Raw genomic sequence first — 15,170 nt, forward strand, 5'->3', positions numbered from 1 at the left:
GTTACCAAGTGGCTTTTCCACTGTACATGCACTTCCAAACAGTAAGAGGTTATTAAAAAAAATTAAGTGGGACAGAACAACTGCCTAGAAATTTCTTTAATATGCATGGATTTGTTTCCTCTGCCCTATCAAACACCTCTATTGCAAGTGGTATAGTTGGAGATCCACAGTGTGGGACAGACAAGGTCTGCATTTAATATTTTTCTGAGACTAACGGATTTCAGTGTGTAAATCTTCAGTTAATATTGCTCCATTCAGCCTTAATATTCCTCAGTGCTTTCTATTTTACCTAAGAAGTGGGAAAAATTGCATTTAGGGGAGAAGACTAATTGCAATAAAAGAATTCTTCTGGCTCCTCTGCTAAAACTAAGGTCAGAATCACTTCGCCTTTGAGGCGTGAATAATAAGAGAGTTCCACAAAATAAATCTTTCAGAGTTTGGTCAGCTTTTTCCCTTCCTGTGGGTTTTTTGTGCTTTTTTTTTTTTTTTTTCCTGCTGGCTTATATACCAGTAGTTGGGTCACCCAAGTGCCTGGGACTGGCAGAAATGTATATGTGTCACTGCACTTTTTCTCTTTTTAGAAAGTTGTTAGCTATGTATAATGATAGAGTGACCGTAATACTTTTATGGAAATCTGGGACCCTGACCCTTTACCACCCACCCCCTGGCAGATCCATGCCCCAGGCAGGAGAAGCAGTGCCCAGCTCACTCCTTGCCTCCAGCTGCTGCTTAGGAGGAGCCAGGCTGGGCAATGCAGGTGGGGTGGTGCCAATTTAGGACTTTTGTTTTCATTTTCACCAACCAGCTGGGCCACCGGGATGGCCTACAATATCCAGGACCCTCCCAGTTAAAACTGGGATGTATGGTCACCCTACATAATGAGCCTCTGCTCACTTTTGTGCCAGCTGTGTTCTGTCCCTGCCAGCTCTGAGTTGTTGTTTTTTTGTTGTGATTCACATAGAAGTTGCCTTAATAAATTTACAGATAATATCAAAGATTGACCCTAGCAAATGAATCCATATCAAAACCATTTCATTGTGTATAAGCAAGCGTGTGTATTTCATGCAGACCCAGGGGTTCATGGTGATCTTTTTAAATTTAACCATTTAGGTTGGTGTTACCAAATTCACCTAGCCCTAGGAGCTGGTCTGTGAGCCGGATCTGGACGATGGAGCCGTGTCATCTGGCCCGTGGGGCTGAAATTTGGCAGTGGCAGCAGTAAATGCTGTAGTTCCTTGAGGCACACAGCCACCACACCTCCCACCATCAAATAGTCTGCCCCATAAACAGTACCACCGGCCAGATGACAGCTCTGTGCTCTGACTCCAGCTTGTGAGGTCCCCCTTTAATACTGCCACTGTTCTCCATGCCGCCATATTTCCAGAACCTTGGGAAGACCCATGGGCTTTGTGGGCTGGATCTAACCAGCAGGCTGTATTTTGGTGATCCCTGACTTAAGTGAACATCAGTACAAACAAAAATACATCATACTTAACAAGAAACAGGAAATAAAAATACCACTTGTGTGCAATACAGTTGAGTTAAGGTTGCGAGAGAAAGCATGACTTCTTAAACTTCTGTCTGAGTACTTGGATTCTCTGCTTCTATAATGTATTAACACCAATTACTACATAGCATTTCCCTGCTTTTCTGAAAAGAAAAAAAGTGACAGGAAGGATGGGAAAGTTCTGTGGATATTTAAATTACTTTATTCAGAGCAACACTGCAGACCTGGAAAGCTAACAAATGGGCAATTCATCAAGAGATTCTACGTCCTTCAAAAATACCCACCAAAAGAAAACAAGATGTTCTAATACACTTGAGCAAAATTGGTAACATTGGCAAAAAGCATTATTTTAAAAGCATTCTTTTCCCACTTGAACTGGTTGGTTTCTCCCCACCCTCTTCTCCAATCTCACTGAGGGAAACAAACATCTGGGACTTCTGTGTGTGTGCTCCATTGTATGAGCCACCAGTTCTGATCAGGATATATGCACAGTGGGTGTTTGAATTTTCACATATTTCAAAGATGACTAGGTGGATTTTGCTCCTAAGTTTAAAAAAAAAAATCAATGTCAGGCTGGGGCCAAGAACAGAAATACTCATCCCAGATGGTTTTGTTTGAGAAAATTAAGAGAAGGGGGAGTTAGGTTAGAGGATGGTATTCTACCAACTAATGGTGTTCAGAAATAAGGCTGGCATTCTATAGCCACATGCCAGCACAGAGCCGGCAAACTGAAATTGCTTTCACCATTTCTTTGCTAAGCTATTAGATCTTAGGCTCTTATTAGATCTTATGCTCCGCTTTTATGCTAAGCTATTAGATATATAAGAATATATGCCTTTCTGCAGATATTCCTGCTAAATTCCCATCACCCAAATTTGTACAGTAAAGCTCCAGCTTTAAAATATTTCAATAATGTATACAGCAGATTATTAACCTTCCAAAAACTAGCATTTATGGGCTCGTTAGATAGTGTTGCTTTTTGTCTCACTACCAAGTGCATCTATTCTTAAAATTAACTACTGCTTTAGATTCGTAGATGGGATTTTACAATTTAGCAATCTGTAGCTGAAATAATGAATTAACTGCCATAAAATACTAGACTGACTACAGACCAGCATGTAACTTGGACTCAGCGTTCACCAGCTGCACCTCATCTTGCTAATCTCTAGGCTTTTTTTTTTTTTTTTTTAAGCAGAGGCATTTAAGAGTTAAGTTACACAACTCGCTTTTTATTTTTAAAGTGAGTGGATTCCTTGTTGCGTTGTTGAGAGTGATAAATTGATACCACATGTTGCTTCCAGACAAAAAAGTCTCTGTATTCCAGGGGAAGCACTTGCAGCTGGTGTCTGAGTTAATGGATGGGCTTCGCAAGGTAAACACAGTTTGGAAGAATCTGAAACAAACCCAGGGTAGGAGGGGCTGGGATATTCTTGCATTTTTAAAGACTTAGGGGTCTGCCAGCGTTGCTTGACCCTGATGGAACATTCAAGTACTTTTTAATTGTGAGCTTTTATGAAAAAGAGAAATAAAGCATCTATGTTAAATCTAGTCCATAAGGTCTTAGTGGTGACAAAATGCTTTGCTGTGTCAACTGACCAGTTTGTAATCCTGTCCGAACGTTGAAAGAAATGGGTATCAGGATACGATAGACACATTTGTTCTCTTGAGCACGATTTGGCTGATTCTCTCAAGGGCAACTACCTAAATTCCATGCAGTGGGTAAATCCTTGCCTACTGGACATGAAGTTCACTGCTCTGGAGTCTATAAAAAGTATTGCCCCTATCAGTGAAGATGATCTGTTCTCTGATTATTTACCAGTAAACAGATGTATGTTAATGGACTGTTGTCTGGCACACAAGTGTTGGGTCCTTTTCACACACACATGAGACTGTATAAGGAAGTTGAAGGTACAAATGTGCAAGGAAAGCAAGCAAGTATATGGTGAAGGATCCAGAAGAAAGTGATTGGCATCCTAACCCCTGCTCCTCTAACTCCCACAAGACAAATGTCAGGCCCCAAGCATTTCTTCCTGTGGTCTACCTCCATCAGACTTCTCTTGCCAGGAGTGGTCTGTGATAGGTCTTTTCCAGGATTCTTTACCCTTATGCTACCACAAGTCACATTGCACGTGTTCCCCAATACCAAGTTACAAAAGCACCATTGTCATAGCTTTAAAGCTCCTCCTTGTATTTAGGCCTGGACAAATTTGTTACATGTCTTAATGGCCTAATTCTACCCCTAGTGAAGTCAAAGGCAAAACTCCCACTAATTCAAATGTGAGCAGTTTCCTGTTGTATTTTTGTGTTTTCTTGAGTTTTTGTTTTTCCTTTGTGGTTTGTCACAGTAGTAGTATGCATCTTTAATGCAGATCCTGGTGGGTGAAAATTTTCCAGACTTTTTTACATTTTTAATCTAGTTACATAACTGCATAAACCATGTCTCAAATGGGGTTGCTTCTGCTTAGTTTACAATCTGATATCCTAGTCCCAGCAGCCTACTGTGTGAATAGTCAGTCCTGTTGTATGTCAGTGGCAAGATAGGGCTTTAGTTGACTTGGACAGATACAATAGATGTAACAGTGCTTCCAGCACAGGGAAGCAAAAAAACATTATTGGGGAAGTTAATATGGGAAGGCTATACAAAAGCATTGTATTTTAAGGAAATACTTGATGGGAGAGTGTGAATTGGGGCGAAAGAACTCTGGTGGCCAGTAAATATGCTAAAAGAAAACAATCTTTTTTACAGAAATCGGTGAAGAAAGGCTTTAGGTGGTGGGCAAAGGGCATTTTGTGTAACAGAAGATGGACACAAACTTTTCTATAAGCACCCATTTGTATTAAAAATGATTGTTACATCCTTTCATTACATGTAATACACGATTCTGATTGGAAGATTACCACTCACTTCCATGCACAGAGCACCTTGTCCTGGAAGATGCTAGGCCTGTAGCATGTGTAGTCAGCATAAGTTGAGGCACTGAGCACTTTGGATTTTTAGGGGAAAATATCTATGATAAGGTTACAGCTGGCAGAAATAAGTCTTTCTGCCAGCAGATGACCGGTTGCTTTTGTATTGAAAATCATTGGCTGTTGCCATTTTGGGCAATTTATTTTTGTGTTTGAAGGTATAGAGTCTGCCATTCTTTTATCAATGCCAGTTTTTCTTTGTTGGTTTCTGTAAAAAGACTGTTTTCTTTTGCATAAATATTTGCTAGCTTTGCATGTATAGATTGTGTGCCTAGTCTTAGTTGTGTTCTTGTTGCAGTGGCTTGTAATGATGCATAGCTCTTTCTTTTACTGTGTACAGCTAGACTTAGTCAAGCAAATGGACCCATGTCATAAATGCTCTCCTGTGCAAAGCATCACTGAGGTCAACATGGCATGAGCACAAGAACTCACCCCCCTATATCCAGTTCAGGATCAGAACCTCAGTAGGACATTTTGGTCTCCTTTAAAAAAACTCAATAACTTATTTAAAAGGTCTGTGAGGGTGACCCCAGGGTTTATGGGATGTGGTTAATACCTGTTAAAACAGATTCTTGCCAGACTCAAAATGTGACTAGAACCTCATTAATTTAATAATAAAAATTCATTCCTAACTAGCCTGAGGAACTGTTGCACTGAGAATCAAACCAAATTATCTTTTTTTTTTTTTTTGTATTGTTCTTTGACAGTATTTGAGTTAATAACAGAGACACTGAGACAAATTTCAGTGTAGTATAATTGTAAAGTCTTGTTTGCCATATTGTGCAGGGTTTGTTTTTTATTTCAAGACTGTTCCGAGATGTAATTGAATTTGATTTTTTCTTTTCATTAGAAGACAGTCAAGAATGTGTCTGGGGCTCATGTGTGCAAAGAAGTTAGGGGTGTTGTTCATAACTGAACCTGACCAAAACCACAGCACTTGGGGGGGGGGGGGGGGGGGGGGGGGAAGATTTATGCTTAAAGGAACAGAGAAAAAAAATCAGCTGGGCTGTATTTCTTCACACACCCAACATGTCTTCAGTTCATTTACGTCAAACATCCTTCTATGCTAAAGGCATGAATGCCAAGATGTTTATGAATAATTGTTGGTTGCAAGCGTTCCTTGTCCATTTGAAACTGGAATCCCTTAAGCACTTAGTAAATGGAAAACACTCATTGGGCTTGTTTGATTACACTGAAATCCTGTTGACTTTCTGTTTTTAAAACATGCTGGTGGAACACATGTATTTGTATCTTCCACATAGATAAAGCTGACAGTTGCTAATATTTTAGGGAAAAAAAACTTCTGTGACTTTTTAAACTTGTTCCTATTTAACATACAGCATTAGTACAACTGTATTGCCAAGATAATATGGCATAGCTCCAAAATTCTTTAGCTTACAGATAGAAACAAGAAGCCTAGAAAACCTTTTGCAGACAAATGCTTCTTCCTAGTCCTTTTTTTTTAAGCTGTAGTCCCAGATCTCAGTCTTATTTACACCCATGTGAATTTAGAGCAGTTTTACAAATGTTACCAGGGACTGGTTGTTTTCTGTTCATCTTAGATTTTTTTTGTACTACCATTGATCACCATAGCATGAGTTCACACAGTTTTTTGAGAACATGTGCACCTTGTCCATTGGCGCATAGTCAGAGTTCTGTTTTTTATTCCCCGTGGACAGTTACCTTTGGCATCTGACTAGATTTTGACTTTACTTGACTTTTTAAGGGGACAGTCCTGCTGTTCTAATGATTTTATAGTGGATGAATACCCAACAATTTAAGGAGATCGGGGAGATGTTGTGGGTGTCAAAGCAACAGAGCAGGTACAGTGCTGACATAATTCAGATGCCACCAACAGAATGAAATGGTATACTCCACCTCCACGGTGCAGCTTCTGTGGGAGGACCAGGGGTAGCAATTGCCATCTGCACAGGAGTCTTATAAAGCATATATAATGTTGCATTGCAGTGAAGAATACAGACGCTCTCACATGCTGCAGTGAAAGGCCCAGCCTTTTGACCTGTTTTAGCTAAGTGGTTGCAGTCCTTATTTCAAGGGAGTCAGGACAGTAGTTAGGCTTCTGCCACACATGGATTAAGTGAGCAGTAACTGGCCAATACCCCCACCACACATACATTCTTCCCCCTCTGCAGCAGGGAAGGCAGAGAAGTGGCATCGAATGGAGGAACAACTGGAGGGTTGCTGCTGTGATGAGGGACATGTCAGCCCCCTTTTTTGCTGCCAGTAGGCATAGTGAGCCACCAAAAAAACACCAGTTGTCAGTGGCAAAAAGCAGACATCTCCTCCTGTATAGCAGTGAGTCTCCATCCAATCCTCCACTACACGCTGCAGCTACTTTTCTGCCTTCCTTGCTTCTGGAGCCAGAGAGAGAGCAGGGAAGGTGCAGAGTATGTGTGTGCACATATGGAGAAATAGGATATGGGAGGGAAGGTCATTCCACAGCTCCATTCTGGTGTCCCTTTCTTCATTGGCAGTACCTGGGACTTGTGCCCTACTTATCCACCCGTCGTTATACTACTGGCCTCCAGGGTGTTTTATTTGGTCAACAGGAAGAAAAAGTGCCAGTCCATCAGCCATCAATGGCTGGGACGTGGGGTTCTGTGTTTTTATTTTTCTTCTTGCAGTTGAATGATTTAAGGGGAGCTTACTACCACATTTGAGAGCTAAAATCTGGGCAGTTTGCATCCCCTGCCTGACCAGTTTAAAGCATTAGAATGGCTCAGGGTTTTTATCTGTTCCTCGGGCTTCATTTACTGTTTTTTTGCATGGTGGAGAGTAGACTAGCAGAGGGCGTGGTGCCTGTCTTGATCGCTTGTTTCATTCTTTTTGTACAGAACTCAATCCGGCATAACCTATCACTTCATAGTCGATTCATCAGGGTGCAGAATGAAGGAACCGGGAAAAGCTCTTGGTGGATGATCAACCCAGATGGTGGGAAAGGAGGGAAGGCCCCAAGGAGACGTGCTGTTTCTATGGACAATAGCAACAAGTACACTAAGAGCAGGGGACGAGCCGCTAAGAAGAAGGCAACTCAACAAGCCGCACAAGAAGTGAGTGATGACAGCCCTTCTCAGCTTTCCAAGTGGCCAGGGAGCCCAACATCCCGTAGCAGCGATGAGTTGGATGCCTGGACAGATTTCCGATCTCGTACAAATTCAAATGCTAGTACAATAAGTGGCCGCTTGTCACCCATATTGGCAAGTACTGAACTGGATGATGTTCAGGATGATGATGCTCCACTTTCCCCAATGCTGTACAGTAGTCCATCGAGCTTGTCCCCATCAGTAAATAAGCCGTGTACTGTTGAGTTGCCTCGGCTAACGGATATGGCAGGCACAATGAATTTAAACGATGGACTGACGGATAATCTCATGGATGATCTTCTGGACAATATAACGCTCCCCTCTTCCCAGCAGTCACCTTCTGGGGGGCTGATGCAAAGAAGCTCCAGTTTTCCATATGGCTCCAAAGGTTCGGGTCTTGGTTCTCCATCCAGTAGTTTCAACAATGCTGTGTTTGGACCATCCTCTCTGAATTCCCTCCGCCAGTCTCCCATGCAAACTATACAAGAGAACAAGCAAGCTACCTTTTCCTCCATTTCTCATTACAACAACCAGACACTTCAGGACCTGCTGGCATCTGATTCACCTAGTCACAGTGATGTCATGATGACACAGTCAGATCCGCTCATGTCACAAGCCAGCACTGCTGTGTCTGCCCAAAACTCACGCAGGAATATAATGCTTCGTAATGACCCAATGATGTCATTTGCTGCTCAGTCCAGCCAGGGAAGTTTGGTCAATCAGAACCTGCTCCACCACCAGCATCCATCTCCGAATTCTCCTCTTAGTGGCAGTCGTGCCTTGTCGAATTCAGTCAGTAACATGGGCTTAAATGACACGAACAGCTTGGGGTCAGCCAAACACCAGCAGCAGTCACCTGTCAATCAGTCTATGCAAACACTTTCTGATTCACTCTCAGGCTCTTCTTTGTATTCTGCTGGTGTGAACCTTCCAGTCATGGGACATGATAAATTCCCAAGTGATTTGGACCTGGATATTTTCAATGGGAGCTTGGAATGTGACATGGACTCCATTATCCGCAGTGAGCTCATGGATGCAGACGGGTTGGATTTTAATTTTGATTCCCTCATCTCAGCTCAGAACGTTGTCACTCTAAATGTGGGGAACTTCACTGGTGCTAAACAGGCTTCATCACAGAGTTGGGTGCCTGGCTGAAGGACTGCTGGGAACAGAGGAAATGGGCAAAGCAGGTCAGTACCTTGTAGAAGTAAAATACTAATCTCTTACTTTTTATTGGCAGTCACGCTGAGAAGTTGATAGTTCATATGCATTAATAGTGTTAATATGCTCTGCGGTGAACTTGGAGCCAATTTCTATTCCACCTATCAGGTATCTAAGAGGACTTAGTTGCCTAAATGAAACTCTATTCCACCCTGTTCAAGTCCTGAAAATCCATTAATGAATCTACTTTTATAATGAGTAATCATACCATTAAGATTTAGTCACAAAAAAAGTTGCAAGGGGGAAGACTCACCCACCTTATATATTCAGTGTTTTTGAGGAACTCAAGGCAGAATAGCATCACACTTAAGACTGCACTTAGGTACCTGTGCTCAGATTCCATGACCTCTATCGTTACAGTCCAATCCTGTAGTCTTTCCTGCACATGTTTTCTTTTAATGTCATTAGGAGTTCTCCACAGAACACCAGCAGGCTTGGCCTGTCACACAATTTATTTTTAGATATTACCCTCTTCACGACTTTTTGACCTTTCTAGTTTTGTGGATTTCTCAGCATTACCTTTTTATAAGGAGGGTGAGATCTGTATTTGTAAATCTTGCTCTGGCATCTGTGATCCTTCTTACTCCCCCATGTTGTTTGGGTTTTCACCGTGGCCCATCCATCCAGCTTCTGATACACCCATATTCACTGGATCATGGCATGTGTTCTCCCAAATTGCCCTATTTCCCTTTTTAATTTATTATAAGAAGAGGATAGGTATCCATAGTTTCATAGTAGTTTCATAGTAGGTGGGGTCAGAAGGGACCTGAGTAGATCATCAAGTCCAACCCCCTGCCATGGGCAGGAAAGAAAGCTGGGGTCAAATGACCCCAACTAGGTGATTATCTAGCCTCCTTTTGAAGACCCCCAGGGTAGGAGCAAGCACCACTTCCCTTGGAAGTTTGTTCCAGATCCTAACCACCCTGACTGTGAAGTAGTGCCTCCTAATATCTAGCATGAATCTACTCTCAGTCAACTTATGGCCATTGTTCCTCATTACTCTGGTAGTGCTTGGGGGAACAGCCTGCACTTGCACTTGCACTTGTCAGTATTGAATCCTATCCTGTTGTTATCCGCCCACCCCAGTAACCTGTCTAGGTCTAGTTGCAGCCTGTCCTTCTCCTCCACTGTGCGCACTTCTCCCATCTTAGTGTCGTCCGCGAATTTAAACAAGGTGCTTTTCACCCCCTTGTCCAAGTTGTTGATGAAGATGTTGAACAGTGTGGGCCTGAGGACCGAGCCTTGGGGATCCCACTGCCCACATCCCTCCAGGTCGAAAAAGACCTGTCCGCTACCACTCTATGGGTGTGGCCCTCCAGCCAATTTGTGACCCATCTGACTGTAGGCATTGACACTACAGTTGCGTAATTTCTTAATGAGAATGGGGTGAGAGATGGTGTTGAAGGCCTCCTAAAGTCCAGAAAGACTATGTCCACTGCGACACCTGCGTCCAAGGATTTTGTGACCTGGTCATAGAAGGCCACTACATTGGTCTGACAGGACCTGCCTCGAATGAACCCATGTTGATTGCCCCTAAGCATGATCTCCCCTGCTGGTCCCTCACAGAAGTGCTCCTGGATAATTTTCTCAAAGAGCTTCCTGAGGACCAAGGTAAGACTAACACTAGTTTCCTGGATCCCCCTTCCTCCCTTTTTTGAAAATGGGGGCCACATTGGCCCTTTTCCAGTCCTCATGAAGCCATATCAGGCATCTCACAATGACCTCTGCTAATTCCCTCAGCACTCTGGGGTGGAGATCATCAGGACCTGCTGACTTGAACACGTCTAGACCCACCAGAAGTTCCCCGACTAGGTCCTCACTGACCCTGGGCCTGGCAGCACTGCCCCTGGGTCCATCAAGGATCCCAGTGAGCGGGATGCCCCGGTCCCTGCTGAGAAAGATGGAGGCAAAGAAATTGTTAAAGAAGTTAGCTTTGTCATCTGGTGTGACCACCACCTTTCCTAGCATATCCTGCAGAGGCCCTCCATTACCCAGTACCTTCTTTTTACCCCCTGTGTATTTAAAAAAAGGACTTCTTGTTATCCTTGATCCGTGTCGCTAGTCCCAGTTCCATCTCCGCCTTAGCCTTCCTAACAGCTTCCCTACAATCTCGAGCAATGGAGGTATAATCCTCCATTAGAGAGGCAATGGCCCCTCTCTTCCATTGGGTGTACACCTCCTTTTTAGCTTTGATTTATCCAAATCTAGTAGGATAAAAACAAGCTCTTAATTAGAATGAAGGATTGCTATTAACTTTAGAATGACATTGAGATTATCCCAAAGCAAAGTTCAGAGGAATTAATCTTGTAATTTTGCAGCATACTCTCTAAACTCTCTATTTGTTGTTGGTTTTGGCTTTTCAAGTTCGAAGTTCATTACTTGCTGATGAAGTACCTGTGGCATTTTTTTGTCCACTGCAGAAGTAACTTACTGCTGTTTTCTCTCTGAAAGGAAAAAATAGTGCCCCACACAAAATTTCTTCATTTAGTTTTCAAAGGCTACTTTCTGTAATCGGCTAGATGCTGGGCCGAATCCTTTATTTTATTTAAGAGAGAGAGCTCCAGCAGTTCCTTTGCAGTAGAAGCCATATCTTTTCAGATGCGAGATTGCTAAATTGAAGTGTCAGCAGAAGGCCTTAAGGGAAATACACTGTAGAAGAACACAGCTATAGAATCCTAACCTGATGACCACGACATGAGATACCACTTTAACAAGACTTTAAATGCTACAAAAATTCAAAGTTGTTTTAAGTAGTTTAGGGGAATGATTTTCCTTCCTCAGAACCTAGATCACTTTTCCAAAAAAACTTCCAAAACACCATGACTTGTTGAGGGACCTGTTTTTCCTTTCCACTGTACATGTACTGTTTGGAACTAGAAATCCCAGATCCTGCTGTGATATGTTGAAGTGAAATAGGAACGTTATCCCAATAAAATATCCAAGAGCACTGTTTGCCACTGGCTCTCGAAAACTAAATGCCATAGGCAGTCATGAGCAATCAAATGCATAGGGAAATGATACAATGCTGTGCTTTTGGTAGCATTACTCTGCCACTTACATGTAAAGGATAGCTACATGGAGTGTTGACTGGGCAATGAGAAATAAGCCTGCTGTATAAAAATACCTGCAAAGCACTCTCAGCTGCCTCTTAAGATTGGCGTTTACTATTCGTGGGAAAGAATAGCTGCCTTTATCTTTTTAGGCTGTACATCGAGAATAAAGAAACTAGTGCGTCTGTGTGAAAAGATTTCCTTACAGAGGACACACCATACAAACTCTTCTCAGTGAAGTACTGTCCAGTGTGTGGAAGCCTGTCACTGCCTCTGACAACTGGACCTGATGCTAGTTATTGGGTGCCAGGTGCAGGGGTAGCTGTGATTTTTCTGCTGAATTTGCTGATTATGAATAGTTCCTTGTCCATTAAACAATCCCACTTCAGAATGCGTTTCCATGTGAGCATCTCTTTTTTGGTGTCTCGCACAAAATAGGCAGTAATTCTTAGTTGTTTTTTTCCAGTTATTTTCCAGCTTCAATGTAGCTATACAAAGCCTTGAATTAAATGTTTTTCTAGATAGCTTCATGATCTCAGTAAAAAACCTTTATAAGGCTAAAGTTATAGAAAACAAATTTTCAAGAGAATGTTCCATGAGTTGCAGACAAAACTGCTCTCTGGCTGAGGCTGAATGGATTGTGCAAACTGAACTGTATAGTTGAAATAAAGTTCTGTTTTGTTTTATGTTTAAGATCTATATACTGTAAAACTTACATGGGATTTAGATTGTGTTTTTCTTCTCTTTTATCCACTAGCCTGTTTTTGTTGGGCCAAATAAAAATGTGAGTTTAATTTTTATGCAGATATATTGCATTCCCTGATGCCACTGCCCTATTTAGTGCCTCTGATGCATGCCATGACCAGCATGACCAGAAGGCCCCAAGTGAGATATAACAAGCTATTTCTTTTTTGCCTACATGAAAGAAAGGGAGAAGATTGATGGCCTTTTTTCCCCTATTTCCCTAATCTTTTTTTGTTTAATCAGTTGAGGCCTCTGTTCCTTTAGTTGTATTTCATTTATCTACTTCCCAAGAATACTCAAAGTGCCTCTCTCATACCAATTTTTTTACTTTATTTATCCATAAATGAAAAAATGTCACTCTCTCTTAATGTCTCTTTAGAGTATATCTTACTGTTAAATCAGTGTCTCCTTCTACAGCCTTAGAGTCCTGTATCCCCCTTTTTTTCCTTTGTGCTTGTTCTTACTTATTGAACCTTCACAAAACAACATTGACCAAAAGGGCAGTGCTAAACATGCCTCCAGAGCTAGAATAGTCTGGAATTTTACATACGTCTGAAGTGTCTCAATTTAGCAATTAAGCCGTTGGGAGGAAGGATTTTAATATGTTATCTCATTGGATTCTGCAGGACTCCAATTTCCTCTTGTGCTCAGTGTGATGAGATCAAACCAGAGAACTGAGCCAGATTGATACTGTTTATGAAATACTGGGGCAGCCTCCTTAAAGGATCAAGCCCACTGATACGAACTTTAGTAAAGTAATTGTTCTTTCAGTGTTAGCAGGTTAATGCAGAAATCATTTCATTAGTGACTGTGAACATCACTTTCTCCTGGTACTGTAGGTGGAACGTCTCCACAAAAGCAGGTTGAGAGGAATTTTTACAAGGTTTTCTAACTGCAAGTAAAAATCAGAGACCATTTTGGATTTGTAAAGTTTAGATTGTATGGAATGGTTTGGATAGGGATGATCCTGCCTCAGATTGGGGGTTGGACTAGATGACCTCTGGAAGGCCCGCCCTTCTGATCCTACTTCTCTGTGACCCTATGTCTCTACTCATATTGCAAAGGATAGCATGGTGTTACATCAGAGAGGATGATGGAAACTTCTCTAATGAAACCAAGTTCTCGGGTGTATGAGAAAATGTAATAAGCATTGAAGTACTTGCTGATTTTGTTACTTATAAGTGGAGAAGCCTCTTTGGATGAAATCAACCTACGGTAAAGATTTACACATGGTTATATGTATCATTTAAGGCTTGCTGAAAATTAATTTTAAAAACTTGACTAGCCCAAAGAACAGTGATTCTCAGCCAGGGCACCATGGTACCCTAGGGTGTCTTGTGATACTTTCAAGAGTGTCAAAGGGTGGCATATAATGTTAGCACTGTTAGGTGTACATATATGATCCACAAGAAGGTTTTAGAGATTTCAAATAGGAATCCATAGTGGTTAAAACATTTTGGTCTGCTGTAGTCTTTCTGAGGTCTTTGCAACAGACTAATTGCTCTATTTTTCTGTAGTCAAAAAATGAGTGAAAACTAAGAGTTGGCATTTCTGGATTTTCATGGGGCTGCCTTGAGTCTATTAAGCAGTGCCTTGAGCCCAGCCCCAGGACTCCTGGCTGCCCCCTCTCCTGGCTTCAATTTGGAAATAAAGTTAATCCCAAGTGCCAGCAGCTGACTGTGGCTTCATTTTGGGACTAACGTTATTCTCAAGGGCTGGCAGCCGTGTGGCCGGAGGCTGGAGCTCCCCTCAGTGGCCACAGGGGCGCATGATAGGCTGCTCTGACCTAGGACTAAATTTAGTCCCAAGTCATCTGCCCTTGTAGACAGTGGCTTAATCCTGCTTACTGCACAGTAATTTACTGCACAGTAAATTTAAACCAGCATAAATTCATGTGTATACACACCTAGTGTCATAGAGAGTACTGTTCTGCCTGGACAGGAGTCAGCCCAAGGTAATCTTCTCTCTTTGACTTCTCAGGTATAGGGGTAGCAGGTAGTAATTATCTGGGTTTTTATAATGGAGTCAAGATGTTATTGCTTTTAAAATCTTAAGGGATATTAAATCTACCAAGTAACTAAGGGATTTAAGAGAAGCTTTGTACTGGTATAGGAGTCAGCATGAGCAGAGTATATTGCCATGAGTTTATTGTTAAGGCCTGCTTCAGCAAGCTCCTCTTTAAGCCAGCAGTTAAGGATTGAGTAGAAGATGGGTAAAACATTTGACTCATTATTTGCATATAATAAATTGTGTAGTAAGGGCTGTCAGTACATTAAGCACATGCTCCAAAAACTGGAATTCACAGTGTTGTAGTTGCTGAGGTGTGATACCTTTTATTAGAGGAGTTTGGAATTGGGAGAGATGTTGGTCAGGTCTTCTGGCATAAAACCCAAGGAAGAACATTTTGTGCCCAAAAGTTTGATTAACATCTCTCCTAACTCTAAATATAAGATACCACTTCATCTCTGAAATACTACAAATATATGTCTTTCAACTCGTTGGCATTCAGATCTTCACAGGAGGTGTTTTGCAATTTTCAACATTGACTAACCCTTTTTTATTGCATTCAGTTGCTAT

The 15,170-nt window shown here is 41.8% G+C and overlaps 1 protein-coding gene across 1 annotated transcript in view; it reads left to right on the plus strand.

The window, feature by feature from the left end:
* FOXO3 (forkhead box O3) overlaps nt 1–15,170 on the plus strand; it is a 137,601-nt gene that overhangs the window by 101,956 nt on the left and 20,475 nt on the right. The window contains exon 2 of the mRNA XM_090037657.1: nt 7,330–8,768. Coding sequence (XP_089893783.1) covers nt 7,330–8,733 — 1,404 coding nt within the window. The 3' untranslated portion in view covers nt 8,734–8,768. The remainder of the gene's footprint in view (nt 1–7,329; nt 8,769–15,170) is intronic.

The sequence above is a fragment of the Crocodylus siamensis genome, chromosome 1 (genome assembly GCF_052110815.1).
Source record: "Crocodylus siamensis isolate JL-2025a chromosome 1, ASM5211081v1, whole genome shotgun sequence".
Taxonomy (NCBI): domain Eukaryota; kingdom Metazoa; phylum Chordata; order Crocodylia; family Crocodylidae; genus Crocodylus; species Crocodylus siamensis.